This window comes from Camelus bactrianus, chromosome 7 (assembly GCF_048773025.1).
Source record: "Camelus bactrianus isolate YW-2024 breed Bactrian camel chromosome 7, ASM4877302v1, whole genome shotgun sequence".
In the NCBI taxonomy this organism is placed as follows: Eukaryota; Metazoa; Chordata; class Mammalia; order Artiodactyla; family Camelidae; genus Camelus; species Camelus bactrianus.
In genome coordinates, this window is record NC_133545.1 from 366,501 (window position 1) to 392,529 (window position 26,029).

General features: G+C 51.7%; 1 protein-coding gene across 3 annotated transcripts in view; it reads left to right on the forward strand.

Moving 5' to 3' along the window:
- Window positions 1-26,029, forward strand: part of NCAPG2 (non-SMC condensin II complex subunit G2) — a 49,039-nt gene that overhangs the window by 15,717 nt on the left and 7,293 nt on the right. For 2 of the 3 annotated variants that reach the window (XM_074366629.1, XM_074366631.1), the window contains 17 exons: window positions 1,304-1,390; window positions 4,640-4,735; window positions 5,361-5,486; window positions 9,448-9,627; window positions 10,750-10,902; window positions 14,536-14,758; window positions 14,902-15,005; window positions 16,609-16,782; window positions 17,613-17,683; window positions 18,592-18,745; window positions 18,841-19,014; window positions 20,063-20,179; window positions 20,261-20,401; window positions 20,849-20,948; window positions 23,173-23,360; window positions 24,221-24,361; window positions 25,887-25,990. In XM_074366629.1, coding sequence (XP_074222730.1) covers window positions 1,304-1,390; window positions 4,640-4,735; window positions 5,361-5,486; window positions 9,448-9,627; window positions 10,750-10,902; window positions 14,536-14,758; window positions 14,902-15,005; window positions 16,609-16,782; window positions 17,613-17,683; window positions 18,592-18,745; window positions 18,841-19,014; window positions 20,063-20,179; window positions 20,261-20,401; window positions 20,849-20,948; window positions 23,173-23,360; window positions 24,221-24,361; window positions 25,887-25,990 — 2,333 coding nt within the window. The remainder of the gene's footprint in view (window positions 1-1,303; window positions 1,391-4,639; window positions 4,736-5,360; window positions 5,487-9,447; window positions 9,628-10,749; window positions 10,903-14,535; window positions 14,759-14,901; window positions 15,006-16,608; window positions 16,783-17,612; window positions 17,684-18,591; window positions 18,746-18,840; window positions 19,015-20,062; window positions 20,180-20,260; window positions 20,402-20,848; window positions 20,949-23,172; window positions 23,361-24,220; window positions 24,362-25,886; window positions 25,991-26,029) is intronic. The other variant, XM_074366630.1, reaches the window with a different exon arrangement.

Consider the following 26,029-nt stretch of genomic DNA (forward strand, 5'->3'; position numbering starts at 1 on the left):
TTGTTCTGCAGTTCTTTGCACTGCTTTATTGCTGCATGAAACTTGTTCCCAGAGAGGAGTTCATCCCCCTGTTCTTCAGTAGTGGTTTAAAACTGGGCGTTTGTAGTTGAAACCTTAACTGACTAGGTCTGCCCCAGATTAGCACCAGCAGCTTGTGCTTCACAGGCTTGCTCCCTTCCCTCTCCTCCCGCCGCCCCGCCAGCATTTAGAGCAAGGGCCAGACTTGGCATCCCCTGTCTGTGTCCTGGAGCACGTGTCTCTGGGAAGGGTGGTTGTACAGTGCCAGGATCATACTTACCAAAGTTAACATATTTGAATTTCTCATAAAAGTGGCCGGAAGTTTAAAAAAATAAATTTCTCAGCTTTGTTTCAAAAATGTCTTCTTATAGTTTTTTTGGAATCGGAATCTAACCGTTCTCCCAATGGCACTTGCTTGTTACATCATTTAAATCTCTCAGAGCGCTCCTCCCTCTTCTATTTTAAAAAACTCTGCCACTGACATGCTGGGAGACCCAGGCCACTGCCCTGCAGGGCGCCCTTGTTCTGGTGGCTGGCTCTTGGTGTCAGCCCCGCGGTTCTGGCGGCTGGCTCTCGGTGTCAACCCCGTGGCCCGGACACTTGCCTGGTGGTGTTGGTTTCTCCTTGTCACCACAAGTCAGACTCAGGTTTCTACGTGCAGTGATGCTGAGATTTACTGGCAGCTTCAGGTGGGTGAGATTGTTTCAAAGATAGTGGAGAAGAGGTAAATATTGACAGCACGGTTTCCTACATCCTTCCCTGAAGCCATGGAGTCCTGGGTGTGGGGCAGTGTGCAGGAGAACAGACCAGACCTCCTGGGTCCTGGCGCCCATGTCCCATCCCTGCCCCGCCCCTCTGCGGCAGCCCTGGAAGGCTGTGTTTCAGTCAGTTTGGAATCCTGGCCGCGCCTTAGCAGTAGCTCAATGTTAGCTCTGCAGGGATGCTTGCACAGATGTAGTTTTCCAGATTAGCAGGATGGCGCAGAGAGGGGGACCCCGCCTCTCTCGGCCCCCGCGCTCTGTCTGACTGGCTGGAGCTGGCTCCAGGGGTCAGGGGAGGCTTGCCCTCTGTTTAGCGCGGATTAGATGTTTCATCCAATAAGATAGCTGCTCTTTGGTATGTGACAGCGGAAGGAGTTCTAAAGGTGTGGGGTTAAAGCGGGAGCGCTCTGGTGCAAGGACCCAGGCCCTTTCCCTCACGACGCAGAAGGTGAACAGGTCAGACTGTCTTCCCCACCCACGTGTGCTGGCGCCCCCCAAGCTCTCACACTGGGTTTTCACTCCAGGCCATCGAGAATGACTGCATCCAGGACTTCATGTACCACGGGATCCACCTGCCTCGGAGTTCTCCGGTGCACCCCAGAGTGCGCGAGGTGAGCCTGACCTGTCAGCATTTTCAGAAGTCACGCCTCATCTTGTTTGTTTTTAGATAATTGTTTTTGTGAAATGTTGCTACACTTTCACAGGCATCAGTTAAAGGCATTTCTTAGGATCTTGATATTTGGAATCTGGGAGTTTTACCCTGCCTCCAGAGTTTACAGTAGGAAAGCAAAGGTGTGGCTACTGTTACGACATCAGAATTTTGTTCACAAAATCTTTCATTAAATTCTCTGGCATAAAAATGTCCAGACTCATCACTCCCTAACTGCCACTACCATGTTTTTCAAAAAAGAGGATATTTGAGTCTTTTTTAATTGAAGTAGTCAGTTTACAGTGTAATTTCTGTTGTGTAGCACAGTGATTCAGTCATCCGTATCCACATGTGTACACACTCCTTTTCATGTTCTTCTTCATTGTAGGCTATTATGAGGTATTGGATGTAGTCCCCTGTGCTGCACAGTAGGACCTTGCTGTTTATCTATTTTCTGTATAGTGGTGTGTGCCTGCAAATCCCAAACTCCCAGTTTATACCTCCGCCCCCCACCCTTTCCCCCTGGTAACCACAAGTTTGTTTTCTATGTCTAAATCTGTCTCTGTTTTGTAAATAAATTTGTTTGTATCACTTTTTTTAGATTCCATATGTAAGTGATATATAGTAATTTTCTTTCTTTTCTGGCTTACTTCACTTAGAATGACAGTCTCTCAGTTCATCCATGTTGCTGCAAATGGCATTACTTCATTCTTTTTTATGGCTGAGTAGTATTCCATCGTATAAATATACCACAGCTTCTTTATCCAATCATCTGTCAATGGACATTTAGGTTGCTTCCACTTGGCTATTGTAAATAGTGGTGCTAGAGTTTTCTCTAGATATATGCCCAGGAGTGGGATTGCTGGATCATATGGTAACTGTATTTTTAGTTTTTTGAGGAATCTCCATGCTGTTTTTTCCACAGTGGCTGCACCAAACTACATTCCCACCAGCAGTGTAGGAGGGTTCCTTTTTATTTGAGATTATTTTTATTATTTATTCTCATACATTACATTTCCATTGTGGTATCCTGCATACCAAATGGATGAAATGTTTCGATGGTTTCTCTTCTAAGATTTTGTCTTTGAAAGGTCCTCTCAGAATCTGGGTGTGGACGTGTCCTGTGTCGCACTTGGTCTGAGTAAACCAGGCTTTGCTGTCAGAGTGACCCTGTCACACCGATGCGGTCTGATGGTCACAGTAACCTTGCAGGAAGACAGGCCATCTTGTCTCTATCGGTCAGTGTCCAGATCCCCCAGCGACGCCTGTTTGCTGTCTTGGCAGCCAGCTGTGTGTCAGGAAGCTGAGGGAGTAGAGGCAGCCTCGCTGCTGTTTCGTGCAGTGAGGTCGCTGTTATTGGTGGGATGCAGGCATACTAATTATACGGAGTTTGCGTGGACAGGAAGCATTTCTTTTACGTTACTATTTACTTTGCATCTTCCAAAGATGAAGAACCCAGAGATAAATATATTCAATTGCTCCACCCCCCAGCACACACACAGACACATACGCACAGACACATACACACACACACACACACACACACACACACACACACACACACACACACACAATCCCAGAGTGCTTCCTTGAGCTGTAGGTCAGTTTGGTGTTTCAGATACTGTTTAGCCATAAGGAATCGTGTCGTATTCAACTGTACAAGTTTGTGACATAGTTGCTTTACTCCTGGTCCCAAATGACTAAAGACGTTTTTCATATCTGGTTTTCTGTTGTGGTAGTGTGAGTAATTAGGATATTATAAATATAGATATAATCATTTGTTAAATTTATGGAAAAATGCACAGAAAGAATTGAAAGGAAGAATATCAGGTTTCACTTTTCAAATGAAATGTATTCCTGGACTCCAAGTAATGTTCTCACTGCTTATAACACGTTATAGTTTCTTCAGATCCTTTTTTTGATAAACATCAAATTTACGTTATAAATCATTTTATTGATATGGTGAAAGGTTTTAGCAGGTGCCTTAGAAGTCATTTGAAAATAAAAAGTCCCCACATTGTTAATGAAAGTCTTCTGAAATTAGATAGTAATGATTACACAACTCTGAATGTGCTAAAACCCGCTGCTACTTATATCTCAAAGCGGTTTGACAAGCTTTCTGTGAATACCATTGATATCGAATTAATATTGTACACACACAAAATTATAGATTCATATCACTTAGCACCATATAAAATCTTGTAAATAAAAAAATTAAGTCAGAAAAAGTAATCCCCCGACTTTCAGGGTAAAGTTGATTCAAGTTCACCTAAAGTGTGTTCTGTTGTTTTATAGCCTAATTTAAAAATTTTTCCATTTTTCTGTAATGTAATTTTAGCTTCAGGAGTTGTGAGTTAAGGAAGACAGGCAGGTTGTTGGGGGCAGGGTTCTGTGAAGAGCTGCAGGAAGAGTCTGGCTGGTTAGGAAGGGAGTGGAAAAGAGCACAGGCGGGAAGCTGAGAGCAGCCCGTTTCCTGATTGTGCCTGAGCTGTGGGCGAGCTTGACATCTGCGTGGGGCTCTCCCTGGGAAGGAGCCCCACGAGCGGCGCTGCTGGGATACAGCCATCCCTGGGTGCCTGCGGGGCTGGCCACCAAATCCACGGCTGCTCCAGGCCCTCTTGTGTACTTAGGCTGCCACTGGATTACTTACGATCCCTGAGACCTCGTGAATGCTGTGCAGATAGTGACCAGCAAGCAGCAGACTGGAGTTGCCTTGGAGCTTCGTGGATTTTCTTCCCGAGTACTTTGTGCCTGTGCTTGGTTAAACCCGCAGATGCAGAACTGGGTGTGGAGCGCTGACTGTGTACCTTTTGGGTGTCCGGTGTAGGCTCTCAGAACAGCGGATGGTTGGAGCCAGAGCGCTTGAGAACCAGAGTGCCCTGTAGAAGCCACTCAGGCTGTTCCGTTTTCCACTTTACCCTGTTGGTCAGAGGTGCCAGTGACTTTTCATGAGGTTTCCTGGCTGTTGGTAAAAGAGTGGAAACTGGAACCCAAAGCCAGTGACCTCTTTCTGCCGTGGATTCCTTTGCCTGGTGAGCCGTGTTCAGTGCTGTCAGGATGCCTCTCCCCTGTGACTCCCGTCAGAAGAGACCTGCTGAGGCCGGTGAAGCCCAGGTGCAGCCCACGCTCCCTGGGTTTCTGCAGAGTGGATCTTAAATGCTTTTTTGGAAACACCAACATCACCGTTCTGTTCTTCTTCTCTCAACTCTAGGTGCTGAGCTACTTCCACCACCAGAAGGAAGCGCGGCAGGGGGCGGAGGAGATGCTTCACAGGCTGTACAGGCCTGTCCTTTGGAGAGGACTGAAGGTGCGCCGCTTGGCCTGCCGCGCCTGGAGCGCCGGCCACGCTGCTGACGTTAACACGCTCTGACTCAGTTGCAGTAAGGCAGTAAAAATAAGACTCGAGGCCGGGAGTGTTAGGAAAGTTTGGATGAATAATTTATTCTTCTGTTAAAAGCATTTCTTGAGTGGGAGCCTGGGTTGGCTGAGCGCTGCAGCACAGCTGTGAGGAGGGCGGTCTTGCCCAGTGAGCTGGCAGAGACGCTGGGGGTCTGCAGAGCTGCGTGGGCCACCCCGTCCTCAGGACCGCCTGCTGGTGGCCAGGGACAGAATGTCAGCACTCTAGGGAGGCGTTAGGGGGACTCACGGGCAGTTTTAACGCAGGGAGCTCCAGGCTGGGAGTGGGATGGTCACTGCTCCTGACAACACAAGGTGGGCTGTGACGCAAGGAGGCGTCCTCTCGTGTCTGTCGACGTCGAGCTCGGGGCGCACCTCCCTTACGGAGGGTCTCACAGTTCGTTTAGTTTGTGTACGGTTGTCTTTAATTTGCAAGTGCGTCTGTGTTGAGATACTGGCGGTGGTCCTTCAGGAGCCGCACACGGAAGGCTCTGAGGGGCCTCTCTGGATGCTGGAACTTGCTTTCATCACTGCAGGCCAGAAACTCGGAAGTCCGGTGCAACGCTGCGCTGCTGTTCGTTGAAGCATTTCCCATTAGGGATCCAAGCTTCAGTGCCATCGAAATGGACAGCGAGATTCAGAAACAGTTTGAAGAACTGTATGTACGTGTCTCACGTGGTCGAGCTCCTTAGGCCGCAGCTCTGCAGGGCCTGGCGTGCGTCCTGGCCGCCCCTGAGCTGGGCCGTGCTGCCCTCAGAGGACACGCTCTTGCAGGAGACCTGTGCTCTGCCACTGTCTCCTATGCAGGTGGGCCCAGAGTGTCCTTTCTATTCCTCTCAGTCTCCTCTGGAGCGTCTGTCTACTACTGTCTGTGGTTTCCAGCATCTTAAAGGTACTCCTGTCCCCGGCAGAGAGGCAGCAGAACAGGGTGGTGAAGACAGACCCCGGCTTGAGTCCATCCCTCGTTTAATAGCTGTGGGGCTTCGGGCACTTTGTCTGTGAATTGAGGGTGGCAGTTCTGGCCACCAGAAGGTTGTAGGGCAGTGTCAGTGAGCTAACGCTGGTTATGTTTTAAGGCAAACTGGCAAGTAATGCCTTTTGCAGTTGATTGTTTTCAGCTGCCTGATCTCCACACGAGATGTGCGGATGTGAGGGGTGTTGTGAACCGTCCCCTGGCGGGAGCAGTGGTGAAGAGGGTGGTCGCGCCCAGTGAGCTGGCAGAGATGCTGGGGGGTCTTAACTCCCGCACTGCCCCGAGCGGTTGCAGAGCTCCCTGACCCCCACCGAGAAACTGCGTTGTCGTGGTTCGCAGAGGAACATCTCGCAGGAAGCGATGGCAAACGAGGATGTTCCCCGCGGCGCTCCTCAGACGCTCCTTCTGTTTCTCACTGTGAAAAATCTCAGACTTGCAGAACGTGGAAATAACAGTGTACTGAGCGCGTGTCCGCTCACCTCTTCGCATGCAGGTGCACTCACGCACGTCTATAAACACCCACCCGCACACGCAGGGGCCGCACCGCCTAGGGCCAGTAGTCCTCAGTGTCTGCCGGGTGGGCCTCACCCACACGCGTGTGCATCTGAAAGCCCCTGCAGGGACCCTGGGGGGTCAGGGACGGATGTCTCTGGGGAGGCAGGCAGTGGGCCTGGCCCGAGTGGAGCACTCGCGAGCGGTGTTGCCAGTGGCTGTGCGGAGGCGTGTGCTGAGGGATTGGGAGCGGGGAGTCACGTGCTTGTTCTGAACCCCAGCTCCAATTTAATGAGTCTGATCTCTGTCACATTACTTCACCTCTCTCTACACCTGTTTCTTCTTTAAAGGTGGGAATAATATTATACAGGATTGTGACAAGGTTTCAGTGAAAAATTGTATATAAAGTGCTTAGCTCAGTCCCTAGCACTAAGATGGCAGTGGTCATTTGCTGCCCAAAGGAGCGTTAAAATACATGAACTGCAGAGCTGTCGCATGGGGTGCCCTGTAACAGAGCTATCTGTGTTCAGACTAACCTGCATGAGGTTTATTTAAATAAATTCAAAACAGATTTTTTTAAAAGACTATTTTAAAAATCAAAAACAGCAATAACAGAGTTTGAGCTCTGAGTCCTGTTTAGGGTGAAGACAGATTTCTAGGGAAAGGCTCGTGTGTGAGCAGCGTATCCTGTGAAAGCCTTGAATCGCTTTTGGGAGTGAAATAAATGTCGGGGTCTTGGCCGGTGACGGTAATTGCTGGGCGAGCGTCTGGCTTTGCTTTGCTGCAGGGAGGCAGAGGCCTCTGACTGTTGAATCCGACATGTTCTGTACTTTTCTGTGACATTGATTTATAGTTTGGCCAAGTGGAGAATTTTGTATGCAAAATATCTTTTTTATTCCAGGACTGCCAAAATATTTGGTATTATTTTCTAGCATTGAGGGTTTCTGAAACTTTAAGGATGTTTCTATCATTTGATTTTTTCTAGCTGCCTTACCATGAAATCCAGTCTGTGGGTCTGAATCTTAGAGAAAGGAAGTTTCCTTAATAGTATGTTTCTTTTCTTCTTTCCGGTGTCTGTTTGTTCCTAACTCCTTTTAGGAGGCAGTGCAATATAGTAGTTGAGTTAATAACAGTAATAGTTACGAGCAGGAGCTGTCTTTGCAAAGGGCCAGATAATGGAGATTTTAGGTGTGTGGGCCCCATGGTCGCAGCTGTCCCACCTGCCCGCGCTGCACAGAGAGGAGTAGATGGCGAAATTTGAATTTCACATCATGTTTCTGTGTCACAAACTATTATTCTTCCAATCTTTTCCAACCATTTAGAAATGAAGACCACAGAGATGGGCGTGGGCCGGATTTGGCCTCAGGTTGGGTTCCTGACCCTGCGTCAGGGCCCGAGGTGGTGGGAGCGGGTCTTGTGAGGAGGGAAGGTCCTCAGGCAAAAGTGGGGTTGCCCTGCGCTGCCAGCTTCCTGAGCTGAAGGAGTGGGGCAGTGCTGAAGGGAAGGCCGGCACCCCCTGTGTGTGTGGTGTGTGTGTCTGTGTGTGCGTGTGCGTGTGCGCGCGCGCGGCCGCTCGGTCAGGGTGTCCCCTTGCAGAAACGGCCTGCAGGGTAAGCCCCATCACGTTGGCGGCTGCGTGGCTGCCTGGAAACACAGATGCAGACCCCAAACTTGGGAGACTGTACGTTGTAAGGTGATTACCCAGAATTGTTTCGGAAGGGTAATATTGGAAGTAATTCATAGAAAACAAAACTTACAAAACCTGTGAGTTTCTAAGGTTCTCTTCAGTTTTTCATTTTAATTTTTAATGTCGTTTCCTTGCTATTTGCTTTTCTCAAGTGACCCGTCATCTTCACTTTTCCATCCTTGTCTCTGAACGAAGGGTCGGGGTCGAGAGGCAGCACTTGTGTGAGTGCAGGGCCCATCTGCAGGAGGCTGCTGCCAGCCTGGCCACCTGGGCCTGCTTTTGCATCAGCGCACAGGGCGCCCTCGGGTCCCGCGCAGGGAGCCGGCGGCCTGGGACCCCTGTTGGGGGAAGGGGGTTCCTTTCCGGCTGCCTGGTGCCCTCCTCTTCCTGCTTTCCTGCTGGAGGTTTGGGGTGATTGCCGATCCTTCTGTGCTCCTGGTCTGTTTTGAGAACTCTTTCAGGCAGATCATTCATCCCTGAACGCCCATGTCCACGGAGGCCTGGCCCCAGGTCCCGGCTGGCCCGACTCTGCAGCCTCGCGATGCCCGTCTTGACGCTCCGCCCTCCCTGCGGCCACCCTGTCATTGTGGGCGGATGTCGGGGAGAGCAGAAGCGCTCACTCATCCTACCTCGGCCTTCTCTGGGCTCACTGTGGAGTCAGAACTGTTTTTTGTTCTTAAACTTTGACCTGGAGAGTTTCATGCGTTGAGGCCCATGTGCCTGGCGCTGCTTGCCCCGCCCGTGTGTCTCCGTCCCTGTTTAGAAGCGAGTCTGCGCCATGTGACACTTCTGTAGGTAGTGGAGGTGTCCCTAAAAGATAAGCATGATCCGACCATTGTCACAAGATGACTGGTGATTCCTTCAGGTCGTTTTTTTAGTGGCATTTCAGTGACAGTCTGGGTTTTACAGAACCTGTCCCTGTTTGATGTTAGTATGTTCCTCTGCCCTTTGTGTTTCCTGTAAGCTGGTGGCTAAATTCAGAGCTGAACAGAGTCGTGTTTCTGTGTGGCTTGTTGGTCACGCTAGGTTCTTGGTGGTGGTTGTGAGCTACACCCCGGGGCTGTGTACCGTCTTACCTCTGTGCCAGCACCACTGGCAGCCGCTGCCTGGGTTAATCCATCACACGAAGAATTATTTTGTTTGGTGCATTGCAGCACTTTCGAAGTTGGAGGGTGTTACCCAGGCTGTGTCTCCCAGGACTGGCAGGGTGGGAGGCCCTGCGTGTCCCATGTGTGATCAGGGCCTGCTCAGTGGAGGCCGGCAGACGGGCTGGGCAGATGAGGCACCATGTGCCTGGACTGTCCGCTTGGAACACTCAGCTCTGGAGGTGATGTACTCAGAGGCCCTGAGCCTGTGGGAAACTCTTCAGCTGGCAACATCGCGCAGGTGGTGAGGGCTGTTGTGCTGGCGCAGAGACCGGCAAGGAGCAGACACGTGGGATTACTAAGCCTGTTTCCCTCTCTCACTTTAGAGCCTTTTAGAGGACCCTTCCCCGATGGTCCGCTCCACAGGGATCCTGGGTGTCTGTAAAATCACCTCCAAGTACTGGGAGGCGATGCCCGCCGCCATCCTGGTCGACCTCCTCAAGAAGGTCACGGCGGAGCTGGCCTTCGACACGAGCTCCGCTGACGTGCGCTGCTCTGTCTTTAAGGTGAGATGGCAGTTCCACAAGCAGTGCTGTTTGTGGGAGTACAGTCCGGACCACACGCTCCTGCCCCATCAGCACGGCTCTGCTGACGTTCTTGTCGTCTGGCCACAGGGAGCTTTTCAAAAAGATGTCTCCTTGAAATGATACTCGTTTGTAGTGAGTGTGGGGAGTGGGGAAACAGCATTTAGAATAGGAGCTGCTTGTATTTAAAACTTTTTAACGTTATTGTACATTGAAATGGACTTTTTGGTTTAGTGGATGCACTTTAATAAGAACCTTACAGAAGCGTTCTTTCTCCGCTGCCCTGTTTCCACACTTACCAGGACACGTACAGGCTTGTTTCCCCTGCCGCCCCTCCCGCCGTCCCCCACGTGTAATTACTTTGAAGCAAATCCAGGATATTAGGTTTATTTATTTATTTATGTATTTTTATGGAGGTCCTGGGGATTGAACCCAGGACCTTGTGCATGCTAGGTACACACTCTACCACTGAGCTATTACCTGCCCCCCAAATCCAGGATATTATATCAGCACATCTGTAAATATTTCAACATGATCTTTAAAATAGGTCTCTTAAAAATATATCCTTTTTCCTAATAACTGGAGAGAGACAGTGGTGGAGCAGGTCAGCTCTTCAGACGTGGGGGCTGGTCTGAGCTTGGGCCTCTGGTGCGGGCACCGCCGTGCGGAGTGCGGGTCTGACAGGCGTTGGGGTTCTGCGCCCCTCGAAGCAGGAAACCCAGGGATCTGTGGGCTGTTAGGAAACCATACAAGAACCCTGGGGCTCAGCTTTGCGGCCACTCCACTGGGGTCCTCCTGCTCCTTTCAACTCTAAAATCCTTTAAAATTTCACTCAGAGGAAGCACTGAAGAATGATTTTATAACTGCTTCAGCCTTGTTTGAATGAAACAGTGGGTGAACTGATGATCAGGCATTGAAACTACATTAATTCATTCAAAGTGTGCTTCTTCCATGAAACTTTCAGGGGAGCGCTGTTTTCTTGAGGTGTGTTTATTTCACTAGTTTTAGTGAAGATGGAACTGAATGTTTTCTGAACTGAATTTTCTTAACTTTTTCTTGCTAATGTTCTAATTTTGAACTGTTTATCTTTCTCCTTTCTTGTAGTGTCTGCCGATCGTTCTGGACAACAAATTAAGCCACCCATTATTAGAACAGCTTTTGCCAGCAGTGAAATACAGTCTCCATGACAATTCGGAGAAAGTGAGGGTGGCTTTCGCTGACCTGTTGCTGAAGGTGAAGGCTGTGCGGGCTGCCAAGGTACCGTGAACGGGAGCTTTCTAGTAAGGCGTGAAGTAAGGAGGTGTCGTGGTCATCGACAAAAAGGCAGAGCAGTTCTGACCTTGAGGGTTTTGGTGCCACCCTGTGTGCTGACCGATGTCTGGCTCGTTCTACACTTGTTTGTCCCGTCAAGTGTCACTTGCTTTGTCGGTGTTTTCCTTGTGAAAGCGGCCCCAGCCCTAAATTTTATTTTTATCATGTGCATAAAAGTTCTCGTTGAAATATTTAAATGCTTGGCACACAATAAGCACTGAAAACACTACTTGAAAAAAATACTGAATATAGATGCGTGCCTCCCCATTCCACAGAAGGAAGGGGGGTCGCTTGCTGGGATGTGCGTTTTGGGGGAGTGCAAATTGCCGAAGGGACACCCTTAACTCTGGTTCTGTTTGGCTTTTGGCTAAAAATGTCACTTATAGGGTTCTTAACTTCATTACTCTGCCCGGGCCCCGCTCTCTGCAGAAGCCCAGCGGCGCATCCCGCTGTGCTCTCGGGCCGCACCGCCCAGGCGCTGCCCTCTGTGCTGTCGCAGAGGTGTCGGTGGTTTCGGTCCTTTGTGTTTCCATGTAAAGTGCAGAATCTGCATGTCAGTTTCAACAAAAATGCTGCTGCAGTTTGACTGCATTTGTTGTAACAGCCTTTTGAAGGTGTAGTTCTGAATCTGAAGGTGAAATTTGGCCTCGTGTCTTGTGTGAAGTGGACCTCTGTTTGCAGAGGATGACTGGGTGACAGCTCGTGAGAAAGTGGAGAGAGCAGTTGTTTTCAGTTTACGGGTCTGTCTAGGAGAAGGGGGGCCAGGTGGGACCTGGAGAAAGGCCTGTGACTGGGGAGTCTGGGGTTCAGGGACGGCAGGAGCAGGGAAGGAAGGCATCATGTTTTCACCGGGGGCTTCTTTCATCTGGTCCTTTGCTTGCAGAAGCAAGGCAGAGAGTGATTTAGCTCAGAGACCTCTGGGAAGGGTGCTGGGCGCACGAGCTGAGTTCCCTGGAAAACGCAGGTCAGAGGTTGGCAGGCCTGCGGAGGGCAGCTGTCGGGAGGGGGCTGCTGGCCCCACCAGGCTGGAATGACAGGCTGCCGGCCGGCACTGGCCGGCACTGGCAGTGCTTGCGTTCCAGTCTCCGCCTGCTGCTGCGAGGGCGGGATGAGGGCGAGAGCTGTCCTCTGCTTCCTCCCTGAGCCCGGGCAGGGCTGTGCGCAGAGGGACCACGAAGGCCCGGTGTGGATGTTTACCGCTGATTAAATAAGAGTGCGTCCTGTGGCCGAGGAGCAGTTAGCAGCTTGGCTAATTAGGCTTCTATTTATAGTTTTCATTGCCAGTGCTAGCAATTTCAAGTTGCTTGCTGTTCGTTTTGAAATTCTACATTTTTCGTATTTTATAGCTAAGATTTAGGCCAAATCAACAGCTACTAATGTTGAAACTTCATAATTAAAAAGAAAAAAATCTTTGGGTTTCTTTTATTTTTTTCTTCTTTGGATTTCTTGATATGCAATTATTCTTAACATTGGAAATGAAACACCAGTTAGCAATGTGTTTATATTCTTGTCTGCTGTTGATATCAATCTGTGGGTAATATGTTTGGATAAAATAAAACCTCAGGTAATTGAAACAAAAGAAATCAGAACCCTGAACTAATCAGAGCCGTTCTGCATTTTATTTTAGAAAAAGTGTTATCAAAGAAGAACAGGCTAATGTTGAGGGGGTTTCTCGAAAGGCAGCCTTGCGGGAAGAGTCCGTTGCGAGAACCGCCCCTGGGCCTTGGCGCTTGGTGAAGGTGCCGACCACTGTTCCCTTTCAGGACGGTTGGGCCTCCGTGAGGGCTCCGGAGCCAGCCTTTTCCACGTGGAAGACCTCTTTTCAGTGCTGCCCTGTGGCCGGGCCGCTGTGCTGACCTGGGTGTTTCCTGGGTGTGTTTGTCTCGGGCAGGTTTGAGCTCCGTGAGGTCTTGAGGCCTGGAAGCCCCCCGTGAGCGCCGCCTCCGTTTCCCTCTTGGGATCTGTGTTGCTGGGCGGCCCCAGTGGATGTGCAGCTGAGGGCGTGGCTGCAGGCCTGCTCTGACCTACTCGCTTGGGGAGGAGTGGTGACATGCTGAGGGGCTGTGGCCGGCTCGGGAGCTGGAGGGGTCTCCGCACCCCTCCCTCCGTGTCTGCTCCCATCCGCCCCGGTGCTGAAGCGGTGCAGCCGAGCAGAGCCATGGTCTCAGATCCCAGGCATGGCTGAACGGAGACATGAGCCTTTCAGGAAATGTTTGTCACCCACAGCTGCGCTGGGTGCTGCCTGGGTTCCACTCGGCGTGCTCACACTCGCAGCCCACCTGGATGGCTGGCATGGGCAGGAGGGGGCCGGGCAGAGGGCAGAGCGGGCTGGTGCTCGTGTTTCTCCACCAGACTCTGGCGCGGGGTCTCATCTCACCTCCAGGCCTCAGCCGGCGGTGCTGGAGGAGTTGGCTTCTCCCTGGAAACACCTGCCTCGGGGGGCTCTTGCTGTTGGAAGCTGGGGCTCTGTTTGCATCCCCAGTGGGAGAGTGTGCGTGATAGAAGTGTTTGCTGTGAGGTTTGGGGTTAGTTACTGAGAAATACCAGGAAGTGTGTGGGTGGAGGTGTCCCAGGAATGTCTGGGGGAACGGTGGTAGTGTCAGATGCTCAGACGTCCCCTCCCGGCGGAGGCAGAGTGTGTCTGTCAGGATTTGCAGCACAAGGTCCTTGTGACCTGGGCATGGAAGGCTGAATGCGGGTGAGCTGTGCGCAGGTGGGAGTGAGGATGGGGCTGGGGGAGGTGGGGGATGACATGTTGTGTGAGGCTTGAAGCGACATGAAGATGCCTCAGTGCTGATGAGAAAGAGCCAGAAGGCCCTGGCCAAGGGTTGGTCGCTAGGGCCAGGGCCTGGAGGGACCCACGCCAGTGGTGCCGTCCCCTCGGACAGATGAGGGCCGTGTTGAGTGTATTTGTACAAGTGACGGAGACATGGTTTGAATGCTTCACCATTAAAACATGTTTTCTTACTGTTATTCTGGGTCATTTTCCCTTTGTCTTGAATTTCTTGTTGAGAAGTTTGGCCCTTTCCTGTGGGCGTGGCCAGCTCTGACGCTTCTGAGCTGAGGGGCGGCAGGACAACGGCGGGCAGCAGCTGTCAGGTGGCCAGAGGAGGCCTGAGGCGGAGAGGGTGGGAGGGTGACCAGGCGTGCGCCCGGTGCTCAGGGCTGAGGCCTCTGTGTCCAAGTGGAAACGAGGCGCTCGCCTGAGCTTCCTTCCTGTGCCAAATCTGCTGTAAGTGTTTAAATTCACTTTTCATAGTAATGGACCAAAAATTGCGGTGTTCTAGGAAATTTAAAATTATGAGACTGATGGCTGTCCTTTGAGAGTCCGCTGTACGTCGAGCGTGGTTCTAAGGGATTACAATTAAGCCCCAGCAGCCTCGTGCTGAGTGCTTTTAAAATACGGGTTTATTCTGATTTCTCTTCACAAGAGGCGCAGATTCTGGTATAGTCATTTGAAATGAACTTCCTTGAGTACAGAAATTAGTTTCTTTTTTATTAGGCTCTGGGAGTGTTGCTTAAAATGTTTTCAAGGTTGCAGGAGGGATTGATTGTCTCCTTCTCGTGCTTCGCACACAGTTCTGGAAAATCTGCCCCATGGAGCACATCCTGGTCCGGCTGGAGTCGGACTCCCTGCCCGTCTGCCGGCGCCTGGTGAGCCTCATCTTCAGTTCCTTCCTGCCCGTGAACCAGCCCGAGGAGGTGTGGTGTGAGCGCTGCGTGGCGCTGCTCCAGATGAACCACGCGGCCGCCCGGAGGTTCTACCAGCACGCGCACGAGCACACAGCCTGCACCAACATAGGTACCGCCCGCCCGCGGGACTACGTGCCAGGGCACTTCCTGCCCAGTTCCCTCCAGCTGCTGGGGGTTATAATTTCACTGTGAGAGAGAAGCTCTTATTGAAGAAACACATAGATCAGTTACTGTTTGTCCTACACATTGTAGCCAAGCTGATTCATGTGATTCGCCACTGCTTGAATGCCTGCATCCGGAGGGCACTGCGAGAGAGCGGGGAGGACGAGGAGGAGAGGGAGAAGGAGAACGCCAGCGTGAGTGGGGCAGGGCGGCGGGGGTAGGGACGGGCTGGGCACGGGGACCGGAGGGGGCGGGGACGTGTTGTGGGGAGGGACGCGTGGGCACGGGGACCGGAGGGGACGGACGGGGACGGGGCGGGACGGGAGCTTCTCCCCCGGAGCTTGTGAGACAGGACAGCAAGTCAGAGTGGTGTCACTTGCACAGGCTGTTGCTTTAGCCAAATTCTTACTTTCCATTTGTTCCTTTAGTACTGGTACTTCAACTAATTATTTTGAAGGATCATAAATAATTTTTGGGGAAGAATTCCCATGTGTCCTTCTCTGAGTAGGGTTAAATACAGAGGAGAAGTTACTATTGGTGACACCATTTTTCCAATTTTTCACTTTAAGCTTCTCTATTTTCATTTGACTTGGGGATAGCACCCTTGGATTGGGTCTGGGTGTTACCGTATTTTACAGTTAGATGGGCGCCAGTGCCCTCAGATTCTACTGGAAACATCTTGGGGTTGAATTTCTGGGAATTAGCTTTATTTAGAATGATCTTTCAAACATAACTTATCAAAGGGACTGTTTAACTGCTATTTCTTCAGAATCCAAAGTGACTAATACATCAAAAAAAGAATATTTAAGATTCAGATACGTATTACTTATAAGCAGTATCTTAAGCTTATGAGCTAACTCTCAGGCTTGTGTACCTCTAAAGTAGAAATCTGGGGTAGTCTTTGGTGTCCAGCCACGTAGATTAGGAAATGGCCTTTCAAAGAAAATAACAAAAGACAGTTTGCCCTCTTGCTGAAACCTGGTGCTGCGTGCTGGCCGCACAGAGAAGCTCCCGCGCTGGTCTGGCCACCTGGGATGGGGTCTGCGAGTGTGTGCGTGTGTGTGTGTGCGTGTGCACACACGTGCTCCCGTCCACTCAGCATCTCCTTCCTGCTCTGACTGGGCTAGAGCGCACGTGTGGTCTAAAGCACACGTTCAGAACGTAACGGTGGCTGCTGCTCACTGCCAGCGTCAGCTTGGAAGGTGTAAGTAGGTTTGTCATTACAGAGCAAACCGAAGAGGTCCGTGGCTGAGTGGGAGCTGGCGCCGTCAGGCAGGCTCCAGAGCCAGGGGCTCTGACTGCCGGCCCCGGGGGCTGGCGGCCGCTGGCCGAGGCCCACCCCAGTGTGGTCCGCCGAGCTGTGTGTGTCTGAGTCGCGGCAGTGACCACATTCAAGGACACAGCCCTCCTCCCTCAGTCTTCTCACATTGAGGACTTGTGAGACTGACATCTTCTGACACAGCAGAAAGTATAGTAAAAAAGCCTGCTTTTCAGCTGTGTTACATCCTTAAAGAGTCATTTATACGTTTTAATCTGTAGAGGATTTTTAATTCATATAAACTGCTTATTGAAAGGACAGAGGGCAAATTTAGAATTTATTTCCTGGGTGGGCTTTTCAAAACAGATTGACCTTTAGTGATGGAGATGCTCAAGTAAAGTCGTTCACGGCGTGAAAGTAGCCCTGCGTCCTGTGCGTTTCTGCTCTGGGTCTGGAGTTGAGATGTGCTTTTAAACAAGGTGCTCTCCTAACAGTCGTCCTGAGTTGACTCTTCCGCAACGCGGTCGTTGTTGCCTCAGGCCCTGGACCAGACGCTGTCCGTGAGCGACGCGGGGTGCATGGCGGGCCTGTTGGAGGTCGTGGTGATCCTCTGGAGAAGCATTCACCGGAGCTGGAAGAGTAACACGGAGGCTGAAGTGTACACTGTCAGCAAGTTTGCCGCCATGCTGCCCGAGTACCTGAAAGTGTTCAAGGTGAGCCTGGCCTTGCTGCTGTGGGCGTGCTACAGTCACGCTTGTGCAGAGTCCGCCTGCGGGGCCTGAGCCAGCTCGCACCTTGTGGGGCGGCCGGCCTCTCGCCCCTCACGGGGGTCCCAGCACCCAGAGACGTGTCCCGGGTGAGCACCCAGTTGCTCTGTCTCTGATGGCCTGTGATGCTGTTTTGGAGTCTGGTTTGAGTGCGCCGGCGCGCTCACCGCTGCCTCCATCTGAGTGGCTTTCCTCCCGCGGCTCCTCCGGCAGCCCCGCCCCACTTTGTAGACACAGAAGCCGAGGCTCAGAGACAGCCCTTTCCAATGTGCGGGACCCTGGACTGGGGTTGGCAGGTTCTCCCTAAGATGCGCTGTTTTCCTAGAGGGATTCTGATTATCTTATTCAGGAGTTTTTCTCTGACTTAGTTTCATTCTCTTGAGTTTTATATTCAGGACACCACGTGCATAGAGTTTTTTTTCCCCCTTTCATCATTACTGTTTTTAAAATAGGAGTCAGTGCCTTGATGCAAGAGAATGTCTGTTCTAGTTACTGCCGTAGCCCCAGGATCTGCTCATACACAGCAGGTGCTCAGTAAATATTTGCACAAATTAGTGTATCACACAAGGCAGTAAATGTCCTATAAAGCCCTGGGCATAAGCAGCAAACCTGACACTTACCTGGGGTTTAAGTTTTCCCCTTGCATATTGAGAAGGTGGCTCAGTTCCTACAGAGCAACTTTGAAAAATGGGCTCTTGGGAAGTCACTAGGGCCCTGGGAGTGCCTGAGTGCCTGATGGTCATGTTCCCTTCTGTTTCGTCTCTTCATGCCTTCAGGATGACCGCTGCAAGACCGCCTTGTCCATGCTGGCGTCCCTGATGCCAGCCTCGGCCGTGCCCACCTTCAGGTGCCCTCCCCACGTCCTGCACGTGCTGGTATCACCCTCAGCAGACGGCCCACGACCCTCAAGTGCTCGGTGCTGCCGCCCTCCCACCTCCACCCCTGTGGCGGGGAGGACAGCAGACGCGGTTTCCAGGGCTCCAGGGTTGCTGAGGGACACGGGAAGAGATGGGGAACTGAAACCACCGCTCAGCTTCAGAGTCTGCGGCCATCCAGCCCAGAGCAGCAGCACGCGTGGTTCTGGGCACACGAGCGTGGCTCTGGGTTGGATGAGCTGTGTGGGCAGGATGCACGTGGACTTGGGCCTGGCGTGGAGAGGGGCATGTGAAGTGTCTTGTAGTGCTTCTCTGCACTGACGATGTCATACCAGTGTTGAGGGCAGACGGGGCTAGTGAGATGCATTGTTGAAGTTAATGTCCCCCAGAACCTTTAAAATGACATAGGTGGCCTGCTTTTGTGGCTGCATCGTGTTTTTTATTAGATAGTGTTGCTCTAGAGTGTTGGTTATTCCCTCAGTAACAATGGCTTGTTTTTATTCATATTTATGAAAAAATAAATGTTTTGATGCTAAAAAAAAATAATTCCCCCCAAATTAGGGATCTTTAGAGTCTGACGGAGGCAACACAGAAACAAAAGGCTGGGGTTTTCATGAGCCTGGCGTGTCCTCTAGCTCATGTCGGGGCTGCGTGGGCTTGGCTGCCGGCAGTGCTGCAGATTCAGCATTTTGTGCAAGCTCATCCCACGTGGCGATCATGGGAAATGGTGCATTTGTTCCCGTGGTGCAGCGTGTCTGGGGGACCTGAGACAGGCTTACGTGCCTTCAGTTTTTAGCATCTTAATTTTCCCTAGCTTATAGAAAAGCGAGAACTTGCTATTGAAATATCAGATGTGATCGCACGTCTTTGGCATTTGCAGCTGTGGTGTGATTGCCACATTAAGAAACCAGGAGGAGGGAGCGGCCGACAGGAGCCACTGCGTTTTGTTGGACTGCCTCTGCTCCTGGGGGCAGGTGGGGCACGTGCTGGAGTTAATTGTGGACTGGCTGCCAGAAGAACAGCCTGCGAGCAAGGTACCCTGGGCCATGCTTGCAGCGTTTGTGGGGCGCAGTGTGTGAGGGCCTGCGCCGCCTGGGGTGTGCATTGTAATTATTCTCTGGACTCTTAGAGTAACTCGACGTCCAGGCGGAGGGTGCGGCTCCAGGACCCACGGCCCGTCAAGCCCGAGCTGGCGCTCGTCTACCTGGAGTACCTGCTGACCCACCCCAAGAACCGGGGCTGCCTGCTCTCCGTCACCCGCAGGAAGCTGAACCGTCTCCTCAGGGCTCTTGAGACGTCAAAGGTATCTTTGTAGAACAGACCCAGACGCCCTGGAAGTTGAGTGATGAAGTAAGATCTGAATTTCCCGTGTTTATAGAGTAAAATTTTCACCTGGGGGCAGCATGGGGGCTGGTTGAAAATTTCCAGGCCTGGTCTTTCTGCCAAGTCGCATCCAGCCCTGGGTGCAGGGGAGTCAGGCTCGGCGGGTAGCCTGCGGTCAGGACGCATGCGTCCACAGGGGACTGCCTGCCCCGCCCCCACCCCTCCTGCTCTGCTCCTGCTCGTGGACTTGGCGCACTAGCTTCCCCTCCGAGTCCTGGGCAGGCTTTTCTGGGAGTCTTTGGGTTGGGTGTCCGTGAATTCACCACCTCCTGCAGGGCCAGCCCTTGGGCAAAGCCTGTTAGGCTGCCTGGTCTCAGCTCTGCTGGAGGCAGAGGCTCCCTGCACCAGCCCCAGGCATGGTGGGAGGAGGGGTCTGCTGGAGGCTCAGCCGTCCAAGTAGGGGTGGATGCAGCCGTGGGCTAGCCTGGGCCCTGCTGGGCGCTGTCTCACCTTCCAGGAGTGGGCAGGTGGGCAGGGCTGGGATTTTGCCTGTGGCGGGGCCTGGGCTGCACTGATGCAGAGAGGTGGGCGGCCTGTGGGTTCTGGGGATTGGGGGGTGGTGCCCCCAGCTGGCTTTCCTGGCCAGGGTGCCAGTGGGATCACACCTGCTGAAGGCCGCTGTTCCCCATCCTGCTCTGTGCCAACCGGGCACCGCTCCTATTAGGGTGGGCGCTGAGGGGCCGCAGGCGAGCTGGGGCGCCTCACCCCCGTGCCAGGAGAGAGCTGTTCCTGGGCTGCCCTCCTCTCTTCTGCTGGTCTGTCCTGACTGCTGTCTCACTCAGATTTGCCAGAATTTACCCTGACGGCTCCTGAAGCAGCACCTGTTCAGAGCTGCTCTCTCTCGCCCCTTCGAGGGGAGGGTCTGTGGGGGGAGAGGTGGGGACGCACGGTTCCCCTCCCCGGGCACAGCTGTGTCCTGGCACTGGCTTCTCAGTTGGAACCTGCCCTGCAGATTTCCTGTTTTACAGGTGGATCTGGAATCGATTTTGCGGTCACCAGGTGGGAGCCCTCACAACCTGAGTGAAGGAACTGCCCTGCGCGCCTTCAGCCTCCACTGTCGGCTGAGTGTCCACCTCCAGCACAAGGTGCGTCCACGGCTGTGGCAGCGCGGGGGCGTGTCGGCGAAGGGGCTCCGCCTCTAACTCTCTTCTGTTGTTGTTGGACAGTTCTGCTCAGACGGAAAAGTTTGCCTGTCTACTCTGGAAGACACTGGGGTTTGGTTAGAAAGCAAAGTTTTATCTTCTATCCAAGATCAAGAAGAAGAGTACCTGAAGCCTCGCAGGGTCGTTTACCAGCAGATCATCCAGGTCAGACGCCTGAAGGCGCGCAGTCCTCCCGCTTTGTCGAGCTGTGATGTGCTTCTGGGTTTCAGTTTCTGATCTGAAGTTGTAACTTCAGACAATACGGCTGCTCTTCTGAGACACTCACAGTGGCATCTGGATATCTAGAGTTTATTTTCATGCGAAGCATGAACTGCATAATTTTAATGTAATTTTACAATTGCATATAATAGGCATTCAGTAATGTTTGTGAAATTACGTAAAGTGTTATTCTGGGTTTCTTATGCAAACTAAAATGAGAACTAATGTATCTTTATGAGAATTCCTTTATGAAACATCTTTGTAAACATCTGCCCTACGAGGTAACCAGCAGCACCTCAGGTGGTAGACATTCACCAGGCTGGATGCGTCCCTTTTCCTCCTCGCCGTGGCCTTTGTTGTGAAGTCACATCAGCGTGCCTGTCTCCCCCACAGACCTACCTGACTGTGTGCAAGGATGCTGTTATGGTCGGCCTCGGGGACTGCAAGTTTCAGCTGCAGCTTTTACAACGGAGCCTTGGGATCATGCAAACAGGTATACTTCCTTCATTAAAGGACTAGCTGAGAGCAGGTAGTAATCAGAACCGGTCCATCTCTCCTTCCCTCACTTTGCTGGCCAGGACTCACTTTCAAGTGACAGGTATGTAACGCAAACTGGCTTACACCCAGAAGGGAAGTGGTCACTCCAGAATGCAGCTGAGTCCCACACGTAACCACATGTAAGAGTCCAAGTTCACAGAAACGCAGATACTTTTGCTGTAATGTAACACGTGTGTTTCGAAAAGCACCACGCATTCTGCAAAATCATTTGTGGGAAAAGGTGCCTTGGGGCAGACGATGAGGTGGTGCCGTGTGACAGTACACCGAGAAGTACTAACCCTTGCAAAAAGAATCAACACAATTAAAGAGGAAGGTGAAGTTCCTAATACAAATATTACAGGGCATGATGGACCTCATCTTAGGAAGGTGAAGGGAGAGTGTGGAGGCCACGGCCCACCGTGCAGAGCTGGGGACCTGCCTGGACAGAGCATTTGTCCATTGGGGCCAGAAGCGACCAGGTCCATGGTGTCCTCTGACTGCTGCTTGTGCACAGACGCTGGTCCCTGAGGCCCTCCCTGCTGGGGCCACCACCCCGGCTGAGCCACCGGGCGCCCTGACCACTCTAGAGAAGCAGGCGCTTCCAGCGTGAGGGTTTCCAGTTCCCACAGCTGTGAATTCTTCTCAGCCACTGACCGTGTGAACACACGTTGCCTGAATATAGTGCATGACTTCCAGCCTTTCAGATTTCTGTCCATAAGTAAAGACACTAGTTAAGGGCAAGGCTCTTCGGCTGCACGGTGACCTTGAGGGTGGACAGAGAGGACAGGCCCTTTGTCTTCAGCCCCGTGGTCTTCTGCACGTTGGCTCCGCGGGGCTGGCCCCTTACTGGCTGTTCACTGTAGGGACTTATGTATGTGGAGAATATGTACCCCTTTGCCTTCTTCGAGATTAATTTCTTGAAAGTTTCTGTTACGTTTGCAAAGATTCTCCCAATTCTTTCATCCTGGCAGTGCCATTCACCTGTTGAGGGCTAAACGCGACTGGAACATGACCATTTATTGTACTTACTTTAGCAGATAAATGTGAATTTGGGGTCAGTCTCTTGTCTCTGTTTCAAGCAGACCTTTCTGTGTCATTCTAGTCTCTTTCATAAATGAGGGCCATGTGAGGCTTGGTCCCTGTATAAGATAGAAGAGGCCACACTGCTTTGTCACCTGGATAATAATCTTTTTTTTTTTTTTAACATTTTTTATTGAGTTATAGTCATTTTACAATGTTATGTCAAATTCCAGTGAAGAGCACAATTTTTCAGTCATACATGAACATATATATATTCATTGTCACATGTTTTTCTGCTATGAGCTACCATAAGATCTTGTGTATATTTCCCTGTGCTATACAGTATAATCTTGTTTATCTATTCTACATTTTGAAATCCCAGTCTGTCCCTTCCCACCCCCTGCCCCCTTGGCAACCACAAGTTTGTAGATAATAATCTTTTATGAGGAACGTTATTTCTGTGCTTTTCCATATGACAAGTTTTTAAAAAAAGTGTGAGTGTAGTTTGTATAGCATACATTTTTAAATGTATATAAGCATCATGGATCCTGCCCAGTCAGAGGGAGGCACCCATGCACACAGGCCTGAAGGTGTGAGCAGCGTGTGGTCCAGTGTGGGACTCGGACACCCGGGACGCTCCCAGGGCTTGCAGGGACAGTGCTGCTGGCTCTGTTCGTGGCTCAGCCCACAGGCTGGCCTGGAGCGAGACAAAAAGGAGAGCTGAAGGTGTCCAGGAGGAACTGTAGGACTGAGTTCACACACTGGAACATTGCACCATATCAGCGCCACACAAGAAAGGAGAGAAAGACACCATAAACCACACAGTGTTGGAGGGGTAGCAGAGCTGGCCTTGGAGATACCAAGTATGTTTAGAAAGCTCTTGGGCCACCCATCTCAGACCTGACACGTGAGAAGATAAGGTGTCCGGGGAAGGACACTGTCCCCGGGCAGAGGTCCTGAGCGCCTCAGCTGAGTGCGCTGCTGCTTGATATTCACAAAGGGCAGCTTGCGGGGGTGGTTCATGCTGATCTGATCAGCCTGGTGCTGGCTCACCCTGGCCCCGTTAAGTCACATGACATGCATGTGTTAAGTGAGAAAAGTGAAATGGTTTCAACTGAACTGTGAGATTAGGTAACAGTTTTTTCCAATTTTCTTTGCAGTGAAGGGGTTCTTTTATGTTTCGTTGCTCCTTGGCATTCTGAAAGAGGTCACTGGAAATTCCTTGATGCAGAAAACAGACTCAGAGGAAGAAGTCGCGTGGCTGTTCGATATGGTTCAGAAGGTGTTTCAGAAGATGCTGGAATGTATGGCCCGGAGCTTCAGGAAGCAACCAGAAGAAGGCTTGCGGGTGCGGGCGCCTCCCCAGGGCGAGGTCATCAGAACACCTGCTGGCTGGGTGTGCAGAGCAAGGCCAGATCTGCTCCCACGCTGGCCGTGGCCCTGCAGGTGCCGCCAGGCGCCGGGTGAGGTTCGGCGCAGGTAGGAGGGCTTGCCTGGAGCCAGCCTTCTCCAGAGGGCAGCGCTCAGAGACAGTCCCTCTGCTCTGCTCGTGGGCCGGGAACCCACCCAGACTGTCAGTGCTGGAGCAGGTGGTCCCGGGGTGAGGCCAGTGGCCAGCAGCAGGGCGCTCACCTGCCCAGAGAACTCACTGTGGGAGGCTTGCAGGGGTCACCTTCATTAGTGAAGGTTTAAGAGATGCTTAAACGGGAGGATGTTATGAACTGTGGAAACTCAGTTTTATGCTGTTTTTAGCTGATGGAGGTCGGTGAAGGCTGTGGGCTTGTTTTCCATAGCTTAGTTCATATCCAACTTAATTTGAAATATTCCTGTTTTTGATGAGTTGGTTCAAGTGTCTGGGACTGGTTTATGAAATTTGTGTCCAAATCTGTTCTCACCATGGGCAGCAGCCCTGTTCAGAACACATGGTCCCAGAGTTGACATCTCCCTTAATGCCAGTGATGCTTCCTCTTCCCTTTCTTCCTGCTGTTTTCTTTATTAATATTATTGAAACTCCCATTTTGGGGGCGTTTTCTTTGCTTTGGGGAAAGAAGGTCTAGAGGTGGTCCCTGTGGGCTTTCTCACCCAGTGCCGGCAGCAGCAGAGAGGAGGACGCGTGTGAGGGTGGGCAGACGGCCTGGCACCTGGCTCGGGGGAGGGCAGTGGTTTTCCGGGCACTAAAAATGACTGATGTGCTTGTGCTTTTTGTAGCTGCTTTATTCTGTTCAGACACCTCTGCATGAGTTCATCACCTCAGTCCAGTCTTGGCACATGGACACGCCCGTTCACCGCGGTGTGTTCTCCACTCTGATTGCCGCGTCTGTGGTCGAGATGAGTCACCGGCTGCGAAAGGTGAAGTGCGCTGGTCCTGAAACTGCTGTTTCGCTTTGACCTCTCAGGAGCACGTTTTTATCTTTTCCCAAGTATTTTATGGGAACTCCCATTTAGTGGGAGGTGTGCTTGTCCACAGCCGCAGCACAGCCTCATCGCTGGTTTGCGTGGTCACGTCACATGGCCACTGGGAGCTACGGGGTGGAGGGATGCTGTCGAACACGTCCTTCGCTGTGAGCTGTTCGGTTGCCGTGCTTGGAGACTTAAGTGATTTGATACATTTCTTAAGCCCCCTTCTCCTGGAAGGCGAAGGAAGCCGTAGTCGTGGTGAGCAGCGTGCTCGTGGGCTGCACTTTTGGGAGGTCACGCCGTTGCCTCACTGTAGCATAAGCCTTGCTTTTCTGAGTTTTCTTTTATGTTTAAGCATAGGCAGTGTGAGCTCGTGCTCTCAGTCTAGAGACAGTGTCTTCACTCCTGCTCTGTCAGGAGAGCAGCAGCCTCTTTCATGTGATCGGCCTCCTTGGTTAAAGACAGACACACTTGGTGATAATTCAGGTCCAGACAGAACTGTTCTTCCATCCCGTGGACTCCTGGAGGCAGTGAGCCAGGGCTTGAACCAGGGACTTAAGACAGCAAAAATTCCCACGTGTTTTCTAAGTATGAAAAGATGCAATCTGGCAGAAAGTATCGTTGAATTATATAAATGCAAGCAGATGTACTTGCATAAACTTTGTGTTATAAAATCATGGCTATGAGAAGTTGACAAGGCTCTGAAACGGGAGTGGAGTTTGAGGCCTCCTGAAAGCTTGATGGGGGGCCAGCTGGGTTTGGGAGGGTGAGCGCCGCTTCACGCGTAGCAGAAGACCTAGGAGTGTCCGCCCCGCAAGCTGCACAGCACGCCTGTTCCCCACGTGCCGACCTGGGCTGCCCTGGTGTTGCAAATGAAGTTGTGAGCGCGCTGCAGCCAGCCCGCGACCACGCCCATTCTGTCCCCTGGCCCACCCCTGCACCCCTGCCCACCTCCACGACCGCCTGGTGCCCGCGGCCACGCCCACCTCCACCCACGGCCACGCCCACCCCGCCCCGTTTTCCCGTGCGCTTGCGCTACAGAAGCAGAACTGAGTAGTTGTGACAGAGACTGTTTTGCCCACAAAGTTGACAGTAGTTACTATTTAACTTAAATATTTAGTATTTTACTGCCTTACAGAATCTGTACTAATAAAAGTAATGAGTTAAGTTTGCTTCACATAAAAACACATCGCTTACAGAAAACATCCACATGAAAGGTTTGGTTCAACAGCAAGGTTGCTGGTGACATCTTTTTCCTTCACCTCCATCTAGCTGGGTGAGGCAGCCGTGGGCACAGGGTCAGGTGGGTCCTAATTAAGGTGAGCATTACAGCAGTTAGTAAAAGGTCATTATCCTGAGGCTCCCGAAAGCCTTTCTTTCTCAAGTGTGGGAGCAAACCCGAAGTGCTCGCCGTGAGACCCTCGGTCGGCGCGGTCTCCATCTCAGTTTTCAGTTACTGACTGACTTTTGTGTTTAGGTTTCAGATACGGAAGAGCTTGCCCCGCCGACGTGTCTCTCGGATCTTCCACCGTTTTCAAGGTGTTTAATAGGAATAGTACTGAAGGCTCCGAGCGCAGTCAGGTAACCCTCTTCCCTGGGCGGCCGCGACCCCGGTGTGGC